Raw genomic sequence first — 27,832 nt, 5'->3', positions numbered from 1 at the left:
TCATTCGACCAACCACTCACTCAAATGATCAAGCTTGTGTGGCTAACTTATATAAGTGGTACCGTAGTGACCCTGAATGACTTTAGTTTTAAATACTTCCATGTACAGGATGCCACTAGCAAACAGTGAGTTGATGAAAAAGGCCTGTTCTAGGCTGTGGGATGTAAATGGAAAGCCCAACTTTTGACATCCTCAATAGGTCTGAGCATAGAGAGATTGTGTGTGTGTGTGTGGTATGTGTGTGTGTGTGTGTGTGTGTGTATGTGTGTGTGTGTGTGTGTGTGTGTGTGTGTGTGTGTGTGTCTGTGTGTGTGTGTGTTTGTGTGTGTGTGTGTGTGTTTATGTGTGTGTGTGTGTGTGTCTGCGCTTGCATGTGTGTGTGTGAGTGTGTGTGTGTCTGTGTGTGTGTATATGTGTGTGTGTGTCTGCGCTTGCATGTGTGTGTGTGAGTGTGTGTGTGTGTGTGTGTGTGTATGTGTGTGTGTGTCTGCGCATGCATGTGTGTCCACATATGTGTCTGCATGTGTGTTCACAGGTTGGAGCCGAGTGATTCTACACATTAAAGTGAAGGCGCTGGGGGATTTATCACTCGTAACCCCGTGAAGGCCCCCGCTGCACCAGGACCCAGATTCTGCTAACACCTCCCCTCGTTGCCCCTCTCTCTCCCTCTCTCTCTCTCTCTCTCTCAAAGGCCAAAATCCCACCCTGCTAGACAGGCTTCCACAGCTGCTGCAAGGTGAAAGAAATAGCTGTTGCCCCTCAGCCGAATGCAAGTCAGCGAAAGTTGCATATAGCAATCTTTAAAATAAAAAATATGAAAAGAGAGGGAAAAAAGGTGTGAGAGGTTGATATACCAGTGGTGGTCTGCCTAGGCATTGTGCTGGCAATCATAAATGTAACACTTCAAATAGCAAAAGGAATAAACTGTAGCAAATGCTTTTTCGACATCTGAAGCATCCTGCAGAGTATTTCATCTCCATGTTTACCAGGGGAATTGTGTACTGCTCAAATTCTAGGATGTAGCGCATTTTTTTTTTACACAGGCTCAGTGGGCACAGTCAGCTCTTCTATATACACTCAGAAGGATTTCTTTCGACTGGGTTAAAGACTGACATGAGATCATTTGTACACATCTCAACAGTAAAACGGCCGCTTAGTTGATTAGTGCTATGAATTACAAATTATCGGTTGTCTACTTCATTCAGCGGTTAAACGTTTGATTTGCAACTCCGATTGTTTTTGTATAACATATTCATGTTGCTGTGCGAACCTGATGCACTGAATATGCCTAAATGTGAGTGCTTTGAAGTGTAACAGGCCGTGGTTGGCAACAGGCATGAACTGTCAAAACACTGGACTAATTTTCATAATCATGCAGATGAAAATCCAGCGCAGGGTAAACTTTCATCTCAAAACATGTTACTCATTTGCGGTTGTTGACATCTCTTTCTGGTGAGGATAACTGAAGAAGCAACCATCTGTGTTTTAAATTAGTGGACGTTTCGAGACACAACATATGCATAATAGTGTGTTTTACACACAAAGCACAATTTGCTGAGACGCTGAGGCTTGCCACAAATTGATTTACAAGGATGCAAATATTTACGTTTGACTACTCTGTTTCTTTCATTTGATAGGCCCTGACATGGCAAAGCTGCTATTTGCAGACCGTAAGACACTAGGGATCATGTTTTAAGTTGCACTCCCAATCTTTTGTTTTGGAGTATACATACAGTACATACTCCCTTTATACTTCATACAAAAACACCATACATCACTTTAAGTGTTGGACACTATAATAGCAAAGCATGTGAGGTAGGTCTAATAGTCAGCTGGCTTTCATTCAGCATATTTCAATAATAACGTCTCTCACAAATCACAGATCATTCTAAATAGCAAACAGATGCAGTGTCTGTCTGCAAATGTTCTATATTGTGAAACCTTTAATCAGTTATAGTTCAGACAATGTCTTTCACAGCTGGGGCATCCATTCTTTGCTAGGAGGATCTGCAAAAAAGAAGCAGGGATCCTGGGTTACACGGAGAACAGGAGCAGACAGATTACAAACCCTCCTCGAAATGAAATCCATCCCAAGCAAAGACTTAGCTTAGCCGACTCTCATCTCATCATGCCTGTGCGCATAAAGGGTTCCTGGGTGTTCATTAAAAGAGAGAATGCTCTGCATGGGTTATCTAAAAGGCCGAAAGTTCTAGGCTTTCTACAATATACTTTTTCCCACCACAAAGTTCTCCTTGTAAGTCGGTAGGAAGGAATACTCTTTCCCCCAAGGAAAACCCTTCCACAGAGAGTTCTTCATCTCAACATTCAATGAGAAAACTAAACACTTCTACCAGGTCTATGGAAGGAACCAGCAGTGTACTTAAGCATTCTAGAATGCTATTATTCCATGAGAGCAAAGTTGACTATGACAGCCTTCATTTGGTTCCCACCACATCTCAACTCCATGCTAAAATCATGTTCGCATTTACATTGGTCTTCCACAAAAACAAGCATCTCTTGTGGTTTCGGGAATAGCCTGTCATAAATCTAGGCAAGCCGATGGAAGTTGTCAGTGCCTTCATCCCTCATTGGCAGATTCGTTGTTTCTCTGTTCCACCACCGGGTTGCATCAGGATTGGAAAGAGAGAGCACAAACATGTCCATATTTACCCTGTTAACACCACTTGGCCATCAGCAGTGAAAAAATGCATCTGAAAAATGTAAACCATGACCTTAAAAGGGAGTGTGTTTAAAACAACGTTTAGAAATCGTTTAACGTACTTCCCTGGGTCAAGTGAGTTGCTGCTGCCAGTGAGGCTTTTTACTTTCTTAGTTTTTTTTCGTGTTGGTGATACACATCCATCTATGCTTGTAGATGGTGTGGAGATAACTGAGAGTTACTCTAGGATCCAAGTGCTCTCTGGGGCTCGGCTGTTATGCCACAAGTGGTGGCTACATGCTAAACAGCTCAGAGACTTCTTCACGGCAAATGCGATGTAACATCGGCAGCACAGTTTGAAGTTTGAAGAGTTTGGGAGCAGATGCTGCAAACATCTTCACATATCCTGGTTGAAGAAGGCTGTTAACCAACAGATCCTGCAAAAGTTCATGCAGCTGTATAGATAATTAGGTGCCTCAAATCTCCATAGGTTGACTGGGAAGATACATCAAGATAAATAAGAGTCACAATAAGAGCACAACGGTTTCCTTACTGGTATGCTACTTTGAAACAATAGCCAGATATCAATTGACACCTTAAACTGTAGTCTGGCAAGTATGCGAGACACAAAAAAGGTTTGAAAAGAGTTTTAAGAGAACCTGCCCTCATGCTTACTCTCTGCCACCCTTAATGTAAGAGTCGAGACGGAGCACTAACTCATACTGTCAATGGGCAGAGCCAAAAGCTACAGGGCCGTTAGAGATGGATCGAGCTTCAGTGAGGTTTCTATAGAGAGGGACACAGTACATTTGAGAGAGTGTGATTTGAAGGTAACCACCTGGACAGAATGTGGTAGCAGGCAATAAAAGGGGCCTGTTTCACCAAAATCCAAATTTAAGCCGTCCATTTCCGCACTATCCCAGACAGAACCAGAGGATTTAGCCAACGGGCAGGGGCTGTGTGTCCAAACTGGTGGGGAGCAATAGCTGTCAGGATGTCAGCGTGTGAAATGTCCAGCTCTCCTCATGGCTGGTCTCTATTTAAAACCCTAGCCGAGAACAAAACAGCTCCTCTCTTTCTCTCTCTCTCTCTCTCTCTCTCTGCCTTCTCTTCAGCACCATTGCATAGAGGGAGCTGGAAGCCGTCCGTGTGCACTCCATCAATCTCAGGCTCTCCTGAAAAAGCCCTGCCCAGTCCGAGCGCCAGGGTCCCATGGAGATAGAGAACTAAAGAAAATAACCCCGGCTCTCGCAAGCAAGGTTAGATCAACATGGTAGCTACTCAATAAAAACAATGTGACAATAAAATAACTTGTTTTTCAGAGACTCAAGAGCAAAAAGGCCCTCAAAGAGGCTAACATTTTAAGGGGAGACCCAAGACTAAAATCATTTGTCAACTTGCGCTTTGTTATGGTAAAATGTATGATTGATCAGTGGACCGTGGTGGGAATAGCTATCGTTTCTCTGCTGTGACAGCTTTGGTAGATGTACTGGTTTTGAAGTGATGCATTTGTTATTTCTTGTGTGGCAGGCCTACAAAATGTACCAGACCTGCACCAAACTGCTGCAGGCAACAACCACAGAAACCTAAACATTATATTAACCTGTCACGGTGCACACCTGAAACAAACATCCTCAGGAGGCTGGTGTTCATACTGGGGGATTTGATCAATCTCATGTAGCCATCCTCTCTGAAGAAATAAGCCCCTGCCCTGAACTCCATGACACCAGCAATGGAAATTTTGGTCATTAGGGAAGGCAGTTGAAAAAATAATCAGAGTAAATGGTGAAGCGAGCCAAGCTCTGATGTTTAAACCAAGGAGTATAAACAGCCCTCTTGACTTCAAATGCTGAATTACCATCTCCCAGACACATTTGTTTTGACTTAGCAGAGCCAGTTGAGGGCAGTGTGGTTTCTGAGGATTTCATGAGGGGAGTGTGCATGTGTGCATGTGTGTGTACATGTGTGTGTGTGTGTGTGTCTCTGTGGTGGTTGGGGGGCACAGAAGAGTTTTATACGAACACCCTTATGGATTCTCACATTGGGGGAAACACAGCATCATAAGGGTGCTGGTTCACCCCTGAGGAGAGTTATCCTTCCCCAACCGCAAAGATCTCCCTTTTCACTCCCACCCCACGGACTGCGGTGGCTCATCCCCTCTGTGGAATCCTCACCACTAATCTGGCACATAGAGCCGCCATGGAACAGCCTGGTTCTCTGCCAAAAACTCCAGTCAGCTTCGAAACCCTCCCATCTCAGGGACCCCATAAACAATTACCTCATCAGAACTATGATCTTTGGCTTATTCATGGTCTCGTGAAATAGTCCGAGTCTGAAGACATGACGAAGAAATTCGCTTCAGGCAACTGGGAAAACATTGCTTACAAGGGACGGGCTTTTGAATTTCTGTCTTGACCAATCTGACACACAAGCTTTTGTTTCGAAAGACATAATTGTGAATATTTTACCGCAACATGACAAACTTCAAGTAGCAAAGAGGAAACTCTTGTAAAATGTAGACCATGCCTCATGAAGATCCTACTTCAGTGTACACTCCATCCATTCACTTAAAATCAGGTAGCCCACTAGTAATGAAATCTGACTCTTTGGTAAAGCAGAAGCGATAACCGAGTAATATCTCAACAGTGCTTTGAGTCAAATAAATGCTCGCATAAAATCATCACGTGTTGCGGAAATGGGTGTGGGAAAGAGCAATGGGAAGGAACTGTGTAGGATCATCATGGCACAGTTTGGAGCTTATAGGCAAATGCCTTGCAGCAAAAAAAGGGGGAGAAATGAACGAAAACACGGCAAAGCATGGGAGCCTCTAAACCAAGCAGCTGGCCAACTAATGAGAAGCAGGTTGTGGTGGTTGCTAGGTGACAGAGGCCTGGGATGCGTGCTTGAAAACTGGAGCCGGTGGTTTGAGCTCACCTCCCTCGTCAAAGTAGTCCACATCTCTCTACCACTTTCCCCTCTCTCCCAGGCTATATCTCCCTCCTCCCCTATCTCCACTCCTTCCCTCCCATTTTTTCTCTCTCTCTCTCTCTCTCTCCCTCTCTCTCTCTCTCTCTCTCTCTCTCTCTCTGCCTGCCACTGTGGTTCTGACACTGGCAGCACAGGACAGCAGGCAGGGCTAGCTAAATGAGAACCAGACCCCCTTTTTACTCTACAATTGGCTGCCTTACCCCTGATGGGCGTTTTTTCTCATGTGAGCGTGTGTTTTTTACCAAAAAGAAGGTGGGGGGAGTAGGAGGGGGGGGAGAACGAAACACTCTCCAAAAATAGATTAGGGATCGCGTGCCAGTGGGTTTTTGAAGACTTTTTTTTTTCGTTCCTCCTAGTCACGCAACTAGCCTGGCAAGACCTTGAAGAGTAAGCAGGAAAAAAAACAACAGAGTGAAAACACAGAGGAGGAGAAGGAGGAGGAGGAGGAGGAGGAGGAGGGAAAGGGGGACAGGGGGAACAGAAGCCCCTCTAGAGACATTCTGGTAAAGGATGGGGCTGAAGCCTCACCCAGGAGTCTGCTGCTCCGGACTCAGGATCTGAGTGTGTGTGTGTGTGTGTGTGTGAGAGAGAGAGAAAGTGTGTGTATGTGTGTGTGTGTGTGTGTGTAATATTGAGTGTGTGTGTGTGTGTGTGTGTGTGTAATATTGTGTGTGTGTGTGTGTGTGTATGTGTGTGTGTGTGTGTGTGTGTGTGTTTGTGTGTGTGTGTGTGTGTGTGTGTGCGTGTATGTTTGTGGTGCTTGCCGTGAGAGTTGCAGGTATGGGAGGCTTACAGTGTAATCCACGCTGCAGTGGAAAGCAGCCGCTCCAGTTCAGGCCTCATTTGAAATGGATAGTGGGGCCTTCTCTCTCAGCTGATCCCCTCCCCAAAGAGCCTGCAGACAAGCTCAGCAGCCCTTCACCCTGAGAAACACACACACACACACACACACACACACACACACACACACACACACAGACGCACACACAGACACACACAGACACACACACACACACACATACACACACACACACACACACACATTCACACAATATTACACACACACACACATAATATTACACACACACACACACACACACACACACACACACATACACACACACACACACACACACACACACACTCACATACACACACACACACACACACTCACAATATTACACACCGCTTTCCTTCCTCAAAGATGCCATTACTGAATACACCCACGAGACCCCCCAATACTGTTATATGTCTGCTACGCTGCATGTCTAGATCAGAAGTCTAGTCTTCTTATTGATACACTCTGCCTGGCTTGTTAATCATTACTGTTGGCCTCTTAAGGATGGTGACTATCATACTGTAGACCCACCCAACTTGGTGGATGTCATTATAAGAACGGTGCCTTTTTAAATTTGAGATACTACAAAGGCATGGCCCTCTCGACCGCACTCATGGTAAAGCCATTATACTCACCAGTCGTTTTAGTCATTATATTTTCAAGGCTGTACCAGTCTCCCGCTGTCGAGATGCATGAAAGGGGTCCTGGAAGGACTGAGCGAAAGGTTACTTTCTCTGCGACCTTTATTATGACGAGTCACGAAAAAAAAATCTTTAAAAAAGGTTCAATCTTTTAAGCCGATAAAATAATTACCGACTAAATATAATGACCGACTGCAGGGACGTGTGTTGGGTTTTCCAGCATGTTGTCACCAGTGGAAATTCTGAACTTAGACACAGAATAGCCCTACATTTTTTTTGGGATCATGTTGTCCAGAATGTTGGAGCAAAAAAAGAAAAATCTGTTTCTGTTTGAATGAATGAGCTCCATCTCGCATCAAAAGCCAATAAACAATTGCTACAAACAACTCTGATTTTATGGTACTTGGTATTGCACAGACACCCGAGGAGCTGAATGGAAAGAATTTAGGAGCGATTGTTCTCCTGATGATAGTTGTTTAACAAACACTGCATGATCTATAACAAAAAGCAGAGCAGTGTTCCCTAGCACCTTCTCGTCCTTATGAAAACACAGAAGTTGATGTCATTTTCTCATTAATAATCAGTAATGCTCCTTGAGTGGAAACAGTGTAAAACCTTTCACTGAGTGCATCCATTGATTCACAAAGACATTTCTTTTAGGGAGGCAGAAAAAAGGAAGCGATATCTTAAGTTCAGCAGAGGTCTCAGAGGACTGTAGCCCGGGGGCCACTGGGGTGAAAGCAATGGCTCGTTCACAAACAAAGGGGCCACTGTGAGCAGGGACAGCCGTGGCATATGCACAGTGCAGGGGCTGCCTGCCGTCATTGTGAACGATGGTTTCCACGAGTGTTTCCCCCCGGCTGACGTAAAAATGATACGTTCTACTGGGGCCTGACCGCAGGCCCCCTTAATTTGAACTGTGTGTGATGTGACGACTTGGCTCCCGACGAATTATTCATCTTATAGCAGCATGGTCACCCCCTAACGCATCCCTAGGGGTCGGCTGTGTCTCACAAAAAGACTGCTGAACATACTGTTCGCTGTGTTATCATTATTTATTTTATTTTCATTTTTTGGGTTGGGGTGGGGGTGGGGTGGTGATGCTCCCAGGTGGGTCTTTCAACACATACACAAACACACACACTCAAACACATACATACTCCCCGACCTTCCAAAAGATGACGCAATCACCATCAACGACAACTGACAAATGGCTATGAGTGAACCTGCATCATGTTACCAAGGAACTCCTTAGGTCTGTGTTACTCTATCTTACCTCTCAACCACATTGGGATGATGCGCGGTGCCAGACCCCTCTGCTCTGGTTTCAGTGCCCTATGCTCCAATGTGATGCTTTTTCCCCCAGCACTCTGTTGCTAGCCTGGCTTGATGACGCAATGCAAACCAGCAACAACAGGCTGACCAAAGCAAAGCTCTCTCCTCAACTGACCCTATATTCTGGGCATATTTTTATAGAAAATTATAACTGCATGAATAATCAGCAAACATACAAAAAAACACTGATATGCACATAGATTAGTGAAAATGTAAGAAAGAGAAAAGGAGAGAGCTAGCCAGAGATGTTTTTTTTAACACTGACTTTTAAGGACTTATCCTTCCACTGATAGTGATTACATATGACTATAGGACTGATGCATTGATAACTTTTGAGGGTTGCGCATAATCATGGAACACATTCAGGTAGGAGCGCAGCGCACTGTTGGTTTTGGAAGACTTTGACATAATTTAATGCCAGCCTGAACAAAAAGTCATCTGCAGTCCCGCTCTCCTCCACCACTTCAAGCAATGCGTGACCAATTTCTGGTTTTTCGACCAAAGCCAGAGCTGAGACACGATGTACATTAACCTTCAGAAGTACACAAGGACTTTCAAGTAGAGCCAATGTAAAGGAAACTGGTAGCGAATATAAACGGGCATGGATCTACACCACACTATTTCCATAACCTTTTATGATAACGACTATGGTCTAAGTATTCAGGATGAGATTAAAAGCTTTACATTTGGGGTCTGTTCTGCACATGGCACTAATTTAAACAAACAAAGCCTGAGAGTCTTGGGAACAGCGGGAATATTTTATGCAAAGCAGCAGGGTGTTGACAATAGATCATTTTTATTTGATTTTCCATCCTATTCTGTTGTTTTCCATATACACAGCCTATATCCAGTGTCTAAACACACAAAATCTCAGTAGAGGACATACCAGCTCTGTGTTTTGACCAAGAAGCAACTTCATTTGTTACATGAGCCCAGTCCCATTTAAACCTATTGTTTAATCGTGGTGTGTATAATGAATCCTGAGAAGGTATTACCATACATAGCTCTATTTAAGGTTCATTGGGTTTAACAACTTATTGAGAGTGTTTGTCTAACTATGATTAGCATCCTAATCCCCTACACACGGTGAATCTTAGGTGAAGTGCTACCAGCTATACACAGTAAGTGGTTTGATTTCAACAGACCTCAGCAGAATCCTCTCAGCAGACGCAGATGTTTGACATTCAAAAGCCACGAGAACTGGAATGGGTGTGTGTCTTTGTCTCTCCTGGCAAACTGTATATCTGCTTAATAGCTGGAAGACCGTTGCCTCAGGTGTTCTCTTCCCCCCCCCCCCCCCCCCCTTGCATGCGCTTCACTAGGCCAGAATTCCGAGTGCTGTAGTGAGCAGAAGCCAATTCCTACTCCCGCTTTCCCCCGTGCAGCGAGGTTAGGGCTGATTTAGGACAATGACCTTTGAAGGCTAAAGTAATTACAAGACCCGGGTTTCCTCAGTTGAAGACGCCTATCTCCAGTGCCATATATTCACCCTGAAAGAATGACAGTTTGGGAAGAGTCACTTCACTTGCCCTCAACCCCAGCGCGTAGGACGGCTCCGGAGAGAATGTTGTTTTATTCCTCCCTTAGCTGCTATGAGACCCACTGTACGAATACCTGAAGACTCATGAAACGCAGTATATCATTATCTTAACTCGAAACCTCAGGTTACCGCCTCTGTTGCCACTAGCATGATAAAAGAAGTCCACAGTGCGAGGCGCGTTGAGGTATAGACTTAGCACAAATTACTCTTGTGTCTTTTTATTTCAGTCACAAACAATACATTCTACGTCTTTATTTGACCCATCTTCTTCTAACCGGTGCATCTGGAATCCATTTGGAGTTCAGTTAGTGGATGGGGCTCAAGCCCCTGACACTCTTCTGTTTCCCAGGCTTAGCTACCATTCCTTTCTTTATGAGCTCTCCGAAAGTTCAGACGTTTGCTTTCTCTCCCTTTTTTTTTTTTTTTTTTGTAAATGAGGAGACTTCAGACTGGATGCAGCACAGGTCTGTCTTGGCTTAAAGTCAAAGGCTTTAAAAAGTCCAAGCTTAATGTAATTTAATTCAAAGCAAAACAGGTGGGCATACAACACTGAATTAAATGGTTTGGTATCAAGAGCAGGGTTATCCCTCCCTAGAAAATTGCTTGGATTTAAGGTCTGAGTCAGTTGTTGCCTGTAAATATTTTCTTAGAGACTGCGTTGTCAGACATATTACAGACATATCTTCATGGGGTGATTGGAACTTGAGACTACAGGGGTTGGGTCATGTAGGGGTTACACTTCCTGACCTGGTTGCATTTATCGATGCTTTGTTGTCTGAGAGTTATTGGTTCAAGAAGACTGAGACAGTGTAATTACAAATATGTTTTAATCAGGCACTTGAACAAATAAAACAACTTTTTTTTTTCCTCCACCGGGGTACTGTGGAGTTCAGTCTGGGAGTAGATCGTGGATTCCAATTTAAAAAGAGACAAGAAAAAAAGAAACGAACAACAAGGCATGAGTGAATGAAAATCTCCGTCCAAATGACCAAATACTGCTACATTTGTTTTATCAAAAATTCTATCAGAAATACTGAAAGAATGAGAGAGAGAGAGAGATAGAGAGAGAGAGAGAGAGAGAGAGATAGAGAGAGAGAGAGCGTTCACTCTGAAACACATTTCACAGTTACTGTTTTTTGTTTGTTTTCATTACGGGAAACAGGTGAATTTGAAATCAATTCAGCTTTTTGCTGGAACAGATGAATGCTCTTCTGCACTGAAAAGAAGACATGAAGACAATAGCAGGCTTTCTTTAAATGTTATTTCGACCTTGGACCAATTATTATAATTGTTTTCCTTTGAGGGATTTACCACTACTTTTTATTTCACCTTGCTTGTTAACAATTAAACCGCTGCCAGTTGTTTTTACAACTCTTTTGTAACTCATTTCCAGAAGAAATATTAAGACGATTATATTTCCAGATTCCGTACATGGCAGAAAGCCTTTGTAGTAATAAATACAACTGTACACATGGGGTCTTTGACAGACATTTCCAGAAACTTCCTAAAATGAACTTCTCTGTTCTTTCTGGCAAGAGCGATATAAAGATTATAGTGGAAACAAAGATGGAGCCGAAATGTTCCCACAGTGACAGTGAAATCTGATTACACAACCTAAGGCATTTCAATGGTATAACATGACCTATGATAACATATGGCCTAAGAAGGATCTGAATGGAGGATTTAACTTAAATGGCACAGGCTTTGAATTCACTTAAGGACAATCTATAGCACCACATTTATGATAAGGCAATAAACCCAACAAACCCTTTGAAAAAAAAACAAAAAAAAAAACATTGATCATCAGAATCAGAAATGTCTGCCTTAGATTTCTTTTTTTTAAATGGCAAATACATTTTACAAAAATTGCATTGGCAAACTAAGATCTACTTTTCTGCTATTGGCTTTGCAGGTCATGGTCTGGAGACTTGGCAACTTTCATTTCATTACCGTACGTGCTATGGAGGCTTAAACACAGTTCCAGCCTCTGCAATACTCTCTCCCACTGAACAAAAGATAAATCGATTCCTACCAAGCATCTGCAAATCTTCAACTTGGTGTTTTCTGTGTACAAAGACTGTGTTGGATATCGATTGCATGGATCAGGCCACAGTTCAAAACCAGAGATGTCGCTTCCAATTTATGTTTTTTGAGTATATAAATGTGGTGTTTTGTTTGGTACTATGAGCGATCATGTGCTAATAGGCTGTTATGCACACTGTATTCTGGCATGGTGAGTTTAAAGTCTTTCAATCATAATGTAGCTGCCATTAGCTGTAAAAGTAAAGAGCCTTTAAGTGTTGTAGTTAAATTATGAGAGTCTGGACATACTTTCCCCTCAAATAACTCTCAACCTCTCTCTCGCTCTTTTCCTCTCTCTCACCCCCTCCTCTCATTCTATTACTCTCTCTTGCCCCCCCCCCCTCTCTCTAGCATGCTCACTCAGAGCCTGCATTTTTTTTAGCCAACTGCAGTTCAGACACAAAGCTAAACCTACCTATGTCCCTTCTGCATTTCTTGGTTTATTTTAAAATATAATTTGATGAGATACTTTGATTTGAAGGTTTTTTTTTTTTAAATATACATCTGGACTACTGAGGACAGGGTAGGTTGTTTTGTTTTGAATGAGTAGCCGATTATTGGGTGAGAGTGAAAAGGGAAGCAGCACGTCACCAAGGTTAAGAAGAAAATGTACAAACAAACAATACTACAAAACGCAGCTTACGTGTTCTTCCAGCAAATACATCTCTCTAGTGGTATAAATATTTACAAGAGAGACACACATCAAATTCCCCAAATTGTATGAAATTAAAATTAAGAGCTTCTTCCTTCCATGAACATATTAGAAAACATTAGTTAATCAATTGTTAATTCTGTGGGCTAACACAAAACATACAGTACGAAGATTACAGTCACAAATGTACAGATATACAAATATAATCAGAGGCTATAACAACCTTTTGACAAGAGGAATGTCATTTTCTAGTCAAAAACAAATCAGTACAAAAATATATAATACAAAAAAGTGTTCATGTAAAAAATTGACATCACTGCTTGCTCCTCCATTTCAATGTGCAAACAAAAGGCATGTCTATTGAAAGTTTTTAAGAATGGAGTCTATAGTCCTCTTTCCAAATATAATCCACATTGGACACCATGCCCTTAAACTCCCTGGCCAGCCAGTGAGGCAACAACATGGCCAGACACCAGACAAGGTATCCATATTGGGCACTGAGTTGCAGCTCAAAGTTGGGCTTGGTCGATGCCACTGCTCCTGTAGGGGTAGGTCCTTAAGAGAGAGGAGGCTCCAAAGAGTCTAAAACCTCAGCTCAGCCTCCTCACTGTGCTCTAAAGAGTGCTCTGTGGTGCTGATGAGGGAGGCCGGGGGCCCCTGTGTGACCCCAAAGGGTGATATGGCTGGGGAGCGAGCAGCAAGGGGCGATAGGGATGGGGAGAAGCTTGGAGACATGGCTACTGACGAAATTGATGACCCATCATTGCTAAGGGGCGACCGCCGTAGGGAGGCTAGCTGAGGAAAAGTCCGACCTACTGCAGGCTTTACGAGCACTGTTTTAGCTCCTGGATGGGCCACGTTGGTGATAAGTGGAGGAGGGTCAATCCTGGGTTTGGGGTCAGGCTTTGTCTTCTGATGGAAGGGCCTCCGTGGGTTGGGGGGGGCGCTCTCATCTTTGAGTCGGGCGATCTCGGTGAAGACATTGGCTAGGGGTTGGAACTGAGGGCACCAGTTCAGGAGGTAGTCCCAGTTGTAGCTGCCCCTTAGCTCCTCGTCGCTAGCCACAATGGCTGTGAGGGAGCCATCCACAGTGGGCTTCCCGTCCCCTGGGAAAGCATAGTCTTTGGCTTGGGAGATGCTGAGCCCCCTTCCCACTCCCAAGTAACCACCACCCTCATCCCGGTACACTGGGACCTGACCGGACAAAAGGGTCCCGCTCAGGCTTCCCAGCTTTTTCCCTTTGAACCACTGGTTGGCATCCATCCCTGGTTCACAGGAGATATCAGAGAGTTGATCTGCATCCTGCTGGATCCCGGAGTCAGGCCCGCGGGCAGATATGTGCTCCTGCATGGAGGAGGAGATGCTGGAGACTCGCGGGTACTCGTTGATCATACGAATTTCGTCGTCCTCAGCTGCTTCTGCTTCAGCAGAACCACGTCCACTGGAGTGAGAGGGGTCCAAGGACCCACCCCTGGTGTAGGGACCCCCTCCAGTGCCTGGCTGTTCTGGGGTATAGCCAGGCAGTGTCTGGTGATATATTCGATCGTTTCCTGTGACTTTAGTTTCTTCGAGCTTCTGCAATACAGTGCCAGAAGAACAGGACATCCTCTCGCGCTCCTCTCTGTCCTTCCGCCGTCTGGATCGAAACAGGAATAACGCCACAGCTATTACAATCAAAATGATGACCATGGCCAGGGAAACCGCTATGATGCTAATAAGCAGCATGTTCATGTCTGCGGCCAGGCCAAAAGATGTGTGTGTGACGTCGATTGTTAGCCTCGCTGTGGTCACCCGTGAGGTTTCCAAGGGACTGTGGGCCATGACATCCAGGGTCATCTGACGAGTTTCCCTCTTTGCTCGCGTCACGTGTCTACTGTAACTGTCCATTTTCAGTGATATCACACCTGTGGATGTGTTGACCTCAAAGTAGGGTGAGTTTCCTGCAAGAGAGTACAGAACAATACCGTCCACACCGCTGTCTTCATCTTTTGCGTGAACCTGACCGATGCTCTGTCCTTTCTTGGTTCCCTCAGGCACGTGAAACGCTAGATCGGATAAGGTGAAAACAGGGTCATACTCGTCCTCTCCAGTCACGTAAACTTGGACTGTGACAGTGGCTGAGTAGTTGCCTACATCCATTGCTATAGCCACAAAGCTGAAAGAATTTACCTTTTCAAAATCAAAAGTAAATCGGGCCCTTACTTCTCCTGAGGTCTGGTTGACTAAGAATGAGTCTTTCCCATCGCCTGATTTGTCCATCATGAAATACCTTAACTGGCCAAACATTCCAGTATCTTGGTCAATAGCATGTAGCATGGTGACCAAAGAGTTCTGTGGTTGGTTTTCACGGATACTTGCGGTCAGCATCTTTAGGGGGAAATAGGGCCTGTTATTGTTAATGTCCTTGACTTCCACAATGACAGGAGCCAGGGCAAAGTGACCCTGACCATCAGAGGCCTGGACTATGAGCATGTGGGACGACTGCCTCTCACTGTCCAGGGAACGCCTGAGACGCAATGCCCCCGTCCTCTTGTCTAAAGCGAAGAGGGCTGTGTCATCTCCAGAGCTGATCGCGTAGTTGACTACACCACTGGGGTTAGAGTCTGGGTCAATGGCAGACAAGCGCAAGACCTCAGTCCCCACTGCGGCATTGTCACTTAGCACCACACTATACTCTGCTCGACTAAAGGCTGGGGGGTTGTCATCAGCATCTGTGACAGTGATCAGGACCGGCACACTGGAGCTGCGCTGGGGGATGCCCCGATCAGAAGCCACAATGGTGAGGTTGTAGCTGGGCAACGCTTCGAAGTCTAGCTGATCAGCCAATATAAGTGAGCCCACTGTCTGGAAACCACGGCCCTCAAGGAAGCGAACGCTGCTCTCGATCTGAAAGGCGTTTCCGGTATTCCCACTGGCAATGGCGAAGTCAAATCCACTGTTCTCCCGGGACATATCCCCATCGACAGCCTCTAAGGTCAGGATGGTGGATCCGGGAAACTCATCCTCAGACACGGTGGTTCTGTACTCGGACTGCTGGAACATGGGAGCGTTGTCGTTGACGTCAGACACGCGGACCTCGACGGTGGTGAAGGCACTCAGGGCAGGGCTGCCTCCATCTCGAGCCTCGATCACAACAAGGATGGACGGACGCTCAGAGTGGAACTCTGCCCTCTGGTTGATGAACAGTGTCCCTGCCAAAGCACATACATTTGATTAAACACTATGCACTCGATCACTGTATTTATATGCAACAGAGTCTGAGAGTACAAAACCCATAGAGTTAGTATACTTTGCCCACCGTTGTTAGGATCAATGTAGAAAATGTCTCTTGTTGATGACATCACTCTGTAAGAGATCCTTCCATTCTCTGCAGTGTCCTTGTCTGTGGCAGTCACGGTGATGACAGGACTACCAGCTGGGGAATGTTCAGCCAATGTCACCTACAATGAAAGATACTCTTAAGATTTGCCAATAAAAAATGTTTATTTAGTTCTGTTCCACTCATTCAAATTAAAATAAAATGTACCACAACTCAAATCTGTACCTGGTAGAGGTCTTGAGTAAACGTGGGAGCATTGTCATTCACATCTTCCACTAGGACTGTAAGGTTCGCCTCACTATAATGCTGGGAGTCTGAGGAGCGAATGGTCACCGTGTACCAGGTCCTTTCTTCAAAGTCCAGGGGGGCTGTCAGGGACACCCCACCCCCATATCGATGAATACCAAACTTCCCCTGGGAATGGGAATCAAGGTGCAGGGAATACGAAAGGGCGGGGCCGGAGTCCACATCATTCCCTGTTACCTGGGTAATCACTGTGCCAATCATTGTGTCTGTTTGGAAAAATAAGATAAGAACAAAACAAAAATCAGATGGGTTGTTCTAGAAGGTGGAGATTAAAGTGGCATTATGCAGTAATTGTACTTCAGGATTAGGGTTAGGATAATCAGTTTTACCTTAAAATAACAGCTTAAAAAAAATTGCGCCACTACAATGCCTTTAATGTTAAGAATCCCCTTCGTGCCATTTCCATACCAGGGTATGTAGGAATATTACTGCGTTCTGCAGGTTTGCCTGAAGCCGCCCGGTTTCTACTGTATGCCGAACTAGTAAGTAGCTCATTTGCCGTCTTGCTTTGTCTTGTGTTGCACTTGCTTGATGTTTGACTGCGTTAGGACAGTTGTTGACTAACTACTTTGTCATAGTGTCAGAGTGAGCACATTTCAAGAGGTTTGCTAGTTTTCTCCGCTAGCATCACATTAGTGATTAGCAATTAATCTGTTATGCTGCTTTAACTGACATTAAAATATATGTTGCACATAATGTCAGTGTAATACTAGCTTTACCTCTATGATCACTGTATTTTGTATAAAAACCATGAGCACATTTTTGATGTTGGCGAGCCCCTTGGATATGCAATAGCTTTGCAGCATTACACAGGAAATGAGCTGTGAAGAACTTGGCAAAAACAGGGGCTCCTAATTGAGTCAACCTGAGACAATGTGTTCCAGAGAGAGAGGGAGAGTGAGTATGAGCACGCGGCTCTTTGATTGCGTCAGTGCGGCTCGTATCACTCACTTTCTGGCACCCGCACCTCGCGGGGCATGGGGATTGTGGGACTGTTGTCATTCAGGTCCACGATGATGACAGTGAGGGTGGCCGAGCCAGCCAGCCTGGGGGTCCCACGGTCGGTCGCTGTGACGACAAGCCTAGGGGGAGAAAGCAACACACGTATGAGAGCCTCATCTCATCCTTTTGCCCCCAAGCCATTACAACGTGTTATCTGGTGATTACATCATCCCCTTATTTCAGGATGGTCTATGAAGAGATGTTTTTTTTTCAATTCAGCCCTTTGGAACAAGTTTGTGAATGAATCATGAAGCTGTCTTGGAAACAGTGGACAAACAATGCAACAGAGATACGACGGGCTGTTGAAAAATTAGGCATGTCAAAATAGATGCTAAATGATAAAATGAATTTTATAAAAGTCAAGGGACAATGTTCTTACTTGGTATGTGTCCAGATTTCTCTGTCCATGATAGCAGCTGTTGTGATGCTACCGGTCACGGGGTCGATCTTGAAAAGCCCACTCATGGATGACGACCTTATAGAGTAGGTCACCTGACCATTCTGACCCTGGTCGAGGTCATCTGCCATTACCTGGAGGAAATTACCAGGGAAATTGCAAATGAAAATACAGGCAGATTTGCAACAGCTGTTCCATTGTAACGTGAACCAGTGAGCAATATTAGACTTGGAACTTCTGGTTTCAAGAGAGGGTGGGGGGGGGGGGGAATACTTCATGGTTCGACTACATGGCAGAGCCTAGCCAGTGTTTTCAACAGGGACGATACAAACATTCGGAATAACAAGGTGAAACCACATCCCAGCAGCATTGAAAATCTGCAGATCTGCTTAGTTTGAGGCAGAAGTATGTTTTCATGGTACAACTTCACACGTTCACAAAAGCCAACCACAGCAGTGAAGCCAGGGGGAGACAGGTTACTGCACCTGGATGATGGGGTAATCATAGCCCTGTGCCTCTCTGACATACGCCACATAGTTCTGGAGCTGGAAGCGTGGCAGGTTGTCATTGACGTCCTGCAGAATCAGGTTGACAGCCATGAAGGAGCTGGAAGATGCGGTTTCGGCTTTCACCACTAGACGGATTCTGGGCGTCTCCTCAAAGTCAAGACCCACAGAGTTCTGAATCCAGATCTCGCCTAGACAACATGGCAAAGAACCAAGGTAATTAATGTGTTAGCTATGGTGAATGTGCAGGTGTCAATCACACAGAGTGCTTTTGCATTAACTCACCAGTGGTGGCACTAATTCCAAAGGACTGGAGCTTGTTGCCACTGAAGATACTGTAGCTAATGCCATAGCGAGAGCCATCAGGATACTGGGCCTGAGTCTGCACAACAACAGTACCTGACCAAAACAAAACTCAATATGTTATAACATGTTTTACAGCTGTAACATTCTAACTTGCTTGTTTGACCTAACAGATTTTTTCACATATAAGCAGACCTAAGGGTTTCAGGAAATATGAACCTTGGGTACACTAAATGCAATACTACTTCACTTAGTATAACACTACTTCATGCAGAAAAACACGTACAGTACACAAACACTTATACTTAAAATAACACGCTGTAAACAGCACTCAACATATCTCGTAAACACCCTGAATAGTTTGTAATGAAATCCAAACACACCTTCGGCAGCATTCTCCTGCAGACTGACGTCTCTTCCGTTCCGTGAGAAGCGAATGCCGCGGTATGGCTGCTCGTGCACGTACACCACAACCACCCCGAATGATGACTGGGCCGGGCTGCCCTGATCCATGGCCTCCACGATCAGGGTCCGTTGGCTCTGCGTTAGCCCCTGGAGGTTCTCCGTGGCCTGGATGGCCCCAGTCAGTGAGTTGATGGCAAAGCCCTTCATGGGGTTGGCAAAGCGGTAAAACACGGAGCCGTTGGCCCCAAAGTCCTTGTCTTCCGCCCGCATGGTGGCCAGGGTGCGGTGGCCCTGCCCTGAGGCGCTGGAGATATTGATGACGAGCGGATCCTGCACGAAGAAGGGTGCATTGTCGTTGATGTCCAGCACGTGCACTGTCACCTTGGCGGTGGAGTTGCGGGGGGCAGCTGGAGCGGAGTCCAAAGCCCACACCTGGAAGCTGTATGAGGCCCTCTTCTCTCTGTCCAGAGGTCCAGCCGTGAAGATGCGACCTGACTGCTCATCTACCAAGAACATGCCCTGGGCCTCCGGGCTGAGGTAGTACAGAACCTGGCCGTTTGGGCCCTCATCATCATCGCTGGCGGTTACCTCCAGCACTGCTGAGCTCTCAGGGACGTCCTCCGAGACATCGATGGTGTAGCTACTGCTCTGGAAGACTGGGCTGTTGTCATTGATATCCAGGATAGCCACCTCTACGACTGTGCTAGTGCTACAAGGTGGAATGCCCTGGTCCAGGGCAGTGACAGTCAGCACGTACTTAGCCTTCTTCTCCCTGTCTAAGGGTCTGGAAGTGGACAGCAATCCTGTACTTTTCTCCAGACGAAAGTCACCCATGGGGTCTCCATCTAAACAGAAAAGAAGGTAAATGTATGGAAATATAGTTATGCAGTTATACATATAGCAGTAAGAATCACCTACAGATATATAAGGGTATACTATGCAACATTAGCTTTAAGGAAAAGTATTCAGGGAAGAAATGGCAGAAGGGAAATGTCTGTTAGGATTAAAGGATTGTCTGTGTGGCTTTCTGTGAGTGTAATTATCACCTGTGATTTTATATGTGATTTCTGCACTGTCTCCCGAGTCTTCATCAGTGGCTCTCAGCGTGAAGAGTGCTACAGGCTCCTGGTTCTCGGGCACCTCCAGGCTGTAGTACACCCTGCCAAAAACTGGGCTGTTGTCATTCTCATCCAACACTGTGATCTTGACCGTAGCTTTGGCGAAATTTGGCGGGAGTCCGCCATCCTTGGCATAGACTGTTGAAAGAAATGTTATTGGCTCATTGTTAACATTGCTTCTGTTGAGCGAAGGGACGGCATAAAAAATCAAATCCACTTAGTGGAAAAAGAATTATGATCTGAAAACACACAAAAAATGAAAGTGATGGAAAGAACCTGTACCAGTCACAACATTCATAAACTAGGCGAGTGGATGCTATCTTGACAGGCTTCAGTGAAGGAGCCAAAAGTCTGTTTTCTTTCCACTATACTGCAAATCTGTTCCTGCAGCCTGGGGTAATGTTGTACCTGTCAAAGTGTAGTGTTCCTGGGTCTCTCTGTCCAGAGCTTTAGTGGTGGAGATGACACCGGTTGCTGGGTGGATACTGAAGCCATCCTCACCAGACACTCCGTAGGTTACCCGGCCATTTGTCCCTAGGGAGAGAGAAATGCAGACGAGAGACAACCACCAATTACTGGAAGTCACACTTCCCAAATTACCTCCATCTGCGCAAGGAGGGCGCGGGGGGGTAAAACTTGTGTGCCTGTGACGCATGACTGTGTACAAAGAAGGCACAATTGAGTTTTCTCACGAAATGAGTAAACACAGCGGCATGCCTGGTTTTCTTTTTTTAATGCTCTTCAGGTTGTTTTTTTCTAGTTTTTTATTTGTTTGTAGTTTATTTTGCTGTCTAAGCAGTTGGCCGCAATCACCTTCCCCCTGGTGCCTACATGCCAGATTGCGTGCTAACCCAGAACGAGTCTGGCACGGACACCTGTTTACTTCATTAATTGCTCCTGGAGAGAGAGAGAGAGAGACAGAGAGAGAGAGAGAGAGAGAGAGAAGAAGGGAAGAGTGATGGTGGTAGAGAAAGTTAGAGGGGGAGAGAGTTTATAATCCTTCTCTTTTATATGCTCCTGACTAAGTCCGGGAGAATGTGCTTCTTACCCCTCCTCTCGTCCCTATTTCAGCCTGCAAGTTTTACTGACAATTAGAACCAACTGGTGATTTGCAGAGTGCCAACAAACACACACACACACACACATACACTAAGTGGACGTAGAGTGTTCTGCTTGCATACCAGCAGATAGAGGAAAGCAGACACTTCAGAAGCATTCATTTGAGTCACCTTAGTGACCTAGATAGTATCACAGCAATCACCAAAAATGAATTATTATGTGTGTGATATAATTCAGTTGAATTTGGGAAGATGATTAAGGACTCACCTTGATCCAGATCAGAAGCTGTGACCACCAGCACGGAGAACCCCGGAGGCTGGTTCTCAGTGACGAAAGCTTCATACTGGCTCTCCTCAAACCAGGGTACCTCGTCGTTCACGTCAATCACCTGCACTGACAGCACCTGTGTGGTGGAGTGCTGAGGCATCCCATGATCCTCGGCGATAACTGTCAGATTGTAAAGGTCCTGTTCCTCTCGGTCAATGGGCTTGAGGATGGACAAAGACCCTAGGAAGTGGAGGAAGGAGATTGATGGATGAAACATTTTGTTGCACAAAACTTGGAATTCTGCACTTCTGCTGTTTCTGTTGGAGAGCGCGTGAGACGCTAACAAGGCCTGACATTCACTTGCCAAATGCGTAGGCACGCTGCTAAGTAAGCCTGCAGTTTTGGAGGGACCACAGTCGATGCTCGCATGCAATGCGTGCAAAGTCATTTGCGGGGTTAACAGCCTTAACGAGCAGCCCCCGTCACGTTTCCGCAGCAACGGAACGAGGTGCGAAACGAGGAGCTGGAACAACCTTGTCGTGGGAGCGGAGGATCAGAGCTAAGCCCTCTCCTTTCTCTCTCTCTCTCTCTTGTTTTTATGATCCGCCCTACCTGCATACTGTACCGCTGGCCGACGCCACCACCACTGCTGCTTCTGTGGCAACAAACTATCTGGCTGCAGTTTATGAGTTTTTTCCACGGAGACAGCGCCACAGCCTTAGGGGGGGTCAAGGAGGAGAAAAGGGTAAACATGCTTTCTAGACACGCAACACAACACAGCCTGCCGTGCCCCGATGAAATTAAAGGCACCCTCAGCACGTCATTAACCCCGGCTTGACTAAGCAGCGGGCGAGTGCAAGGGAGCTGCGCTTGCATTGATTCAATTTCGATTTCATGCTTTAGACTTAGCCGCGACCGTCAGGAGGGAGAGGCTGCAGTGCTGCGGGCTGTTTTTGGTTTTGTTTAAAGTCTTGTTTTTTTTCCTCCTCTTGTGTGTGTTGTTGTCTTTTCGTTCGCTTTCTATCTGCCGAGTGCTGAGATAACTTGCCCCTGAGCCCTTAATCTGGTTAGAATTACAGGCTCAAATGTTTTCAGCCAGTTTGACTCCCTAACAATCCTGCCCATAAGCCTAGCTTTTGATAAGACATGGGGGTGTAGGGAGAGGAATGAAGATGTTTGCTGCTTCACGACCTTGCTAGCTCCGCGTAAGTCAATAGTGCAGAGAGACACGCTAGCTTAAGGTGAACTGAAATTACACCGATTTCCGAAAGCAAATAAAAACCCCTAACGGGTCTGTCAAGGAGCAAATTGAGTTTTCTGACTTTCCGTTTAATTCTATGATGGGCAATGTAGAGAAACGAGTAACATAAAAGGAAAAGGGAAACCAAAACAAAGAAGGGGTCAAACCACTTCCTCATCTGGCGGATGCCGGAACGGGAGCAGACCAGGTGCTCCGAGGATTGACTGTGTCATTATTTTAACAAATGACCAACACAGCTCAAAGCACCTTCAGAAGAGAACCCTCTGTGGTCTGTGCACGTTTAACATGCATGACTGAGTTTCTTTTCCCCCTCTTCTTTCATCCTTTTTTTTTGTGTCCTGAGGGACAGTGAGACAGGGAGTTGTATTTCCTGATCGAAGCTTGGAGGCATGGCTGTGGAACGGGGGATGAAGGGGGTGGGAGGTGGCTAACGCGTGTCTTCTTAGGTACCGCAACAAAGTCCCTGTGGATTCAAACAGCTCATGTTGGTGTTAGTGCAGACCTTCCCTCACAGCCCCAACTGCAGTTTGTGGGCCACGTCTTAATAGTTACCAGCAGTCCAGTGGAGTGTGGGACACTATGGTGTTATTTTTTTTTTCAGCTAGATATTTCATGGGAATGGATACACACAGAGACCTGATTGAGAGCATGTGAGCAGGGCCCTTGGCAGGGTAGAGGGTTTAGCTAGAGGCTGGAGAGGAGAGAAAGAGAGGGAGAGAAAGAGAGAGGGAGAGAAAGAGAGAGGGGACTGCTGCAAGGGAGACATTCCGGCTCTCTCTACGACTGAGAAGGACGGCACGCATTAGTGGCGTTATGAGTGAGGGGATGAAAGACTCACCAGTGCTGGGGTTGATGCTGAACTTTCCAGCTGAGTCTCCAGCCTGGATGCGGTAGGACACGCGTCCGTTTTCGCCCTGGTCAGCATCCCGTGCCATAGCGTACAGCACCACGAACCCCACCGGCTGGTCCTCCATTACGCTGACCACGGAGGGCGAAGAGAAGACCGGAGCGTTGTCGTTCTCGTCCGTAACAAACACGCGAGCCGTCACCGAGCCCCAGCGCCGCTGGCTGGCGTTCAGGGGCGAGTCCGTGGCCTGCACCACCAGCACCAGTGAGGATATGATCTCGTGGTCCAGCGGCCAGCCCAGGGAGAGCACCCCTGTTCTGGGGTCGAGGTTCAGGAGCCCTTGGTCTCCAGGCCCCTGCTGCTGGATGGTGTAGTACAGCTCACTGTTAGGCCCGCTGCCATCGCCATCAGCGGCCTGGAAGGTGTACACAGGCACGCCAGGCTCTGTGCTCTCGGAGATGACAATGGTGACGGGGTCTTCGGGGAAGTGTGGGGCGTGATCATTTCTGTCTTGTACATCAATGTCAAGCAAGACCATGTGGCTGCTGGGTAGGGTGGAGGAGAAGTCCACCACTTCAATGTGTATCGTGTAGTGATAGTCTCGTTCGTAGTCCAGCTCTCGCGCTAAGTAAACGTCTCCCGTCAGTCGATCCACCACAAACGTGCCTTCACGATCTGTCCCGCCAACCACCGTGTAGGTCACCTGGCCAGACTCAGGAAGTTCCTGTGTGTCATGTGACCTGACTGTGCCAATGACAGAGCCTGGTTTGGAACCCTCCATGGAAGTGAGGTGTACTGATCGGGAGTTGGCTTTGGCCTTGCCTTTGCTTGAGCTCAGAACCTGCAGAAGAGAACAGGTCTTTACACTTTAGAAAGGAACAAGAGTTGCCCTGGCAAATGTTCTACGGCTCTTTTACAAAGCCAAACCTCATAGATATGCTACGTTCCACTCAACTCAACAATGAATGCCTTAATATGCTCAAGTCACCACAGCCACTGGAAGCTTAGAAAATGAAAACATATTGTAGACCACATTCCCTTGTTATGTTCTTTTTTTTCCACTCAGGATGAAAAACAAAACTTTTTTTTGCAGTTTTTACAGACTCCAACAACATGCCTGCTAGCGTTAATCAGAGGGGGCATCACTGCCAGGAAAAATACTAAAGGATTAAAGTAAACATAATCAGAATAGGAAATAGTCAGAACATTCATATTAGGATACAGGGCACAGTCTTCAGAAAACACCCCCATTTTTACAAAGCCCATGATGGGCCAATCAGCACGACTTCAAAGCAAATGCGCCTCGGAGCCTAATATGGAAACACGCACAGAGCTCCCACTCCATAGTTGACACGCTGTTTTAATAAAGCTCACCCCTTATCCCAAACCAGTAATTGACTCACTGTGACGTGTGTTCCACTATAGTGAAAATGAAGCACTAAACGAGTGCATTGGCTGGTGCCAGCGTAAAACTTGGAGGTCCTTTTCTTCGAAGTCCGTTTTCTTTTCAAAGAGACCTATTCTTTCATTGCGTTGATTTCATTCAAAAATAACAACCTGTTTCATGTGAACTGTACCCACTGGCAGGTCCGCAGACAGTCAAAACCAGCCTTGGTGCAACATAATATGACAATGGGTAATCAAATCCACATTAAACAGTCCATTGCAAAAGCCAGGGAGCGTTCCAACTCCAAATTAACATGAGGTCACTTCCTCTGCGCTGGACCCTAGTCTTGGAGCAAGCTTTGAGAAAAAATGATGACATCTTCAAGGGATGTGTCAACAGAGCCCTCAAAGCTGCTCTGTTTTAATCCAATTACATATCAATTATTAACTCCCGCTCTTTGCTTTGGACGGCAAGAGAGCAGGAGGTAAAGTAATGATTTAAAGCGCCAGGGCTCTGCTGGACGGCTGCTTCTACTTTCCAGATCTCAAAAAAGCCGGATTTAAGATTTACTGCAAAGGGCTCGCAGAGGCTCTGGGCCTGTTACTGTGCTACCGACTCTGTTTATGAAATATTAACTTGATTAAGTTCCACCGCGTGTTTCATATGAGCCTGCTCTTGTGTTTCAAAGGGGGGGGACGCTACTGTATGAGAAGTGCTGAAGTCACGGGGCACGGCCTCCATCGCGGGGCAGGTTACAGCTGGCCTTTATCAGAGCTCAGCTGGGAGTGCTTCAGCCACGCTGGCCCTCCAGGCCTTTCACAAACCACTATCTCCTCCAGAGGAGACCGGAGAAAAAAAAATGACCCATGAACTAAGCTTTTATCGGGGGGCTCGGTAAAGCTGAGCTTTTCTTCGTTGAAAGCTGCATCTTTTCCCACCACCTGCATTTACACGGCTAAAAATACTTGCGCCTGTTGTTTCTGGGTTACAGACACGCGGTGGAGAGTCAGACGAGACTCCCGAAACCGGCTGGATTGCGGTGGAAGTGCTGCTGGGCTGGCCAGATGAGCGCTACTCAATGCGTGCAAGGCTCGTCAAATAATCCCTGTCATCCTTAATAAACAGACGGGAAATAGATGAATGTTTCACATCCTGTGCAGGCGAATCGAGGACAGTGAACATCCAAACAGACTCGGGGTGAGGTAATGAGAACGCCGGGGCTGAGCTTTAGAAACAGACGGCAGATTCTCAGACCACAATAGTGGAAGTTTTTAATTAAGTAATTCCATTAAATTTGGCATACTCTGTCTGCAAAAACACTTTTCAAACGTTCTGTCAGTGATGCATGTCAACACAACGATTCTTTACAGACAGCCCAACTCACCACAAGACATGCAGTTGGAGAGAGACTGCATCATAGAAAAAAAGACCATCATTGAGAACAAATTAATTCCAAAAAATTTACAACAAAAAACTCCTTAGCCCTTAAAACAGAACTACAGCATTATGGTGCAAAAACAAAGAAGAAGAAAATCTTCTGGTCCACCCACGCATCTGGGGCGCATCTGTAAAGATCATTTGTGTTGTGCTGCCTTCATGTCCAGCTCTGTTCCACTGACCTGGATGCGCAGGCCACAGCTGGAGCTCCGGGGGGGAAGGCCCCTGTCCATGGTCGTGAGGGTGAAGGCGTACTCCGCCCGGTCCGAGTGGCTGAGGGGAGAGGAGGAGCGCAGCTCGCCCGTGTTTGGGTTGAGGGAGAAACGCTCCGCTCGGGGACCTGTGGTGACACAGACAGAGAGGAGGACAGTCAGATGTCTACCTTCAATCACACACTCACTTGCTTTATCCTAACAGCTTAGTAAACTCAGTCAGTCTGCCGAAAATTCATTCACTTTTTTATTTGCTCTCTCACTCACTCACTCACTCACTCACTCACTCACTCACTCACTCACTCACCCATCCACTCACCCACTCAGTCAGTCAGTCACTCACTCACTCACTCACTCACTCACTCACTCACTCACTCACTCACTCACTCACTCACTCGTTCGTTCATTCATGCAGTCACTCACCTGACATTGAATAGACAACAGTTCCATTCTCGCCCTCATCAGGGTCCTTGGCCTGTATAGTTCCTATAAGCACTCCAGATGGCTGTCCCTCCATCACCTACATGAGGCAACACAGGAATACAGTATGTCAGTCCCATTGACTCACACTGATTACCATCCCAAAAGAGAAAAACACATGGCAACCCATATCTCAATGGGACAACACAAAGGCGTGAGGCGTTTGCTTGCCGGGTTGAAAAAACAACATGGTGGAAAAAAAGAGAGGAAAGTGAAATCTGAAGAAAGTGAAGAAGACCTGCATACTAGAGATAAGCAACTGGGCTTCACACAGGTAAGATTGATTTTTGAGGTTATGTTGCTCTGTTCTGCTCATTATTCAGTCTCTCTGATCTTTTCCCGAGTTTCTAGAGAAACACACACACACACACACACACACACACACACACACACACACACACACACACACACACAAACACACACACACACATAGAGACACACACACACACACACACACACACACACACACACACACACACACATTACACACACACACACACATTAGACACACACACACACACACACACACACACACACACACACACACACACACACACACACACACACACACACACACACACACACACACACACACACACAGACACACACACGCACACAATCATATTCGCTGTCTCTCACCCACAAACTCTAACCCACTGTCTCACCTGCGTGTAGATATCTCTACCGGGCTGACTGTGAGAGAAAGAGGGTGCGTTGTCGTTCTCGTCCAGCACTGTAATGAAGGCCGTGCCTGTGGCACTGCGGGCAGGAGTGCCTCCATCCTGCACCAC

At 46.1% G+C, this 27,832-nt stretch overlaps 1 protein-coding gene across 1 annotated transcript in view; it reads right to left on the bottom strand.

Moving 5' to 3' along the window:
• Positions 1–13,317: 13,317 nt before the first annotated feature.
• dchs1a (dachsous cadherin-related 1a) overlaps positions 13,318–27,832 on the bottom strand; it is a gene marked incomplete at both ends in the record, with an annotated part of 87,950 nt that continues 73,435 nt past the window's right edge. Inside the window, 15 exons of the mRNA XM_080844953.1 lie at positions 13,318–15,926; positions 16,034–16,175; positions 16,280–16,566; positions 17,312–17,442; positions 17,742–17,893; positions 18,245–18,456; positions 18,551–18,664; positions 18,952–19,818; positions 20,020–20,229; positions 20,500–20,625; positions 21,418–21,657; positions 23,517–24,366; positions 26,532–26,689; positions 26,985–27,081; positions 27,707–27,832. The exon at positions 27,707–27,832 is cut by the window's right edge and continues 62 nt beyond it. Coding sequence (XP_080701079.1) covers positions 13,318–15,926; positions 16,034–16,175; positions 16,280–16,566; positions 17,312–17,442; positions 17,742–17,893; positions 18,245–18,456; positions 18,551–18,664; positions 18,952–19,818; positions 20,020–20,229; positions 20,500–20,625; positions 21,418–21,657; positions 23,517–24,366; positions 26,532–26,689; positions 26,985–27,081; positions 27,707–27,832 — 6,321 coding nt within the window. The remainder of the gene's footprint in view (positions 15,927–16,033; positions 16,176–16,279; positions 16,567–17,311; positions 17,443–17,741; positions 17,894–18,244; positions 18,457–18,550; positions 18,665–18,951; positions 19,819–20,019; positions 20,230–20,499; positions 20,626–21,417; positions 21,658–23,516; positions 24,367–26,531; positions 26,690–26,984; positions 27,082–27,706) is intronic.

Source organism: Sprattus sprattus (genome assembly GCF_963457725.1).
Source record: "Sprattus sprattus genome assembly, chromosome: 9".
NCBI classification, from domain to species: Eukaryota; Metazoa; Chordata; class Actinopteri; order Clupeiformes; family Clupeidae; genus Sprattus; species Sprattus sprattus.
The sequence above is the reverse complement of the archived record's forward strand: the minus strand, read 5'-3'. Positions and strand labels throughout refer to the sequence as shown.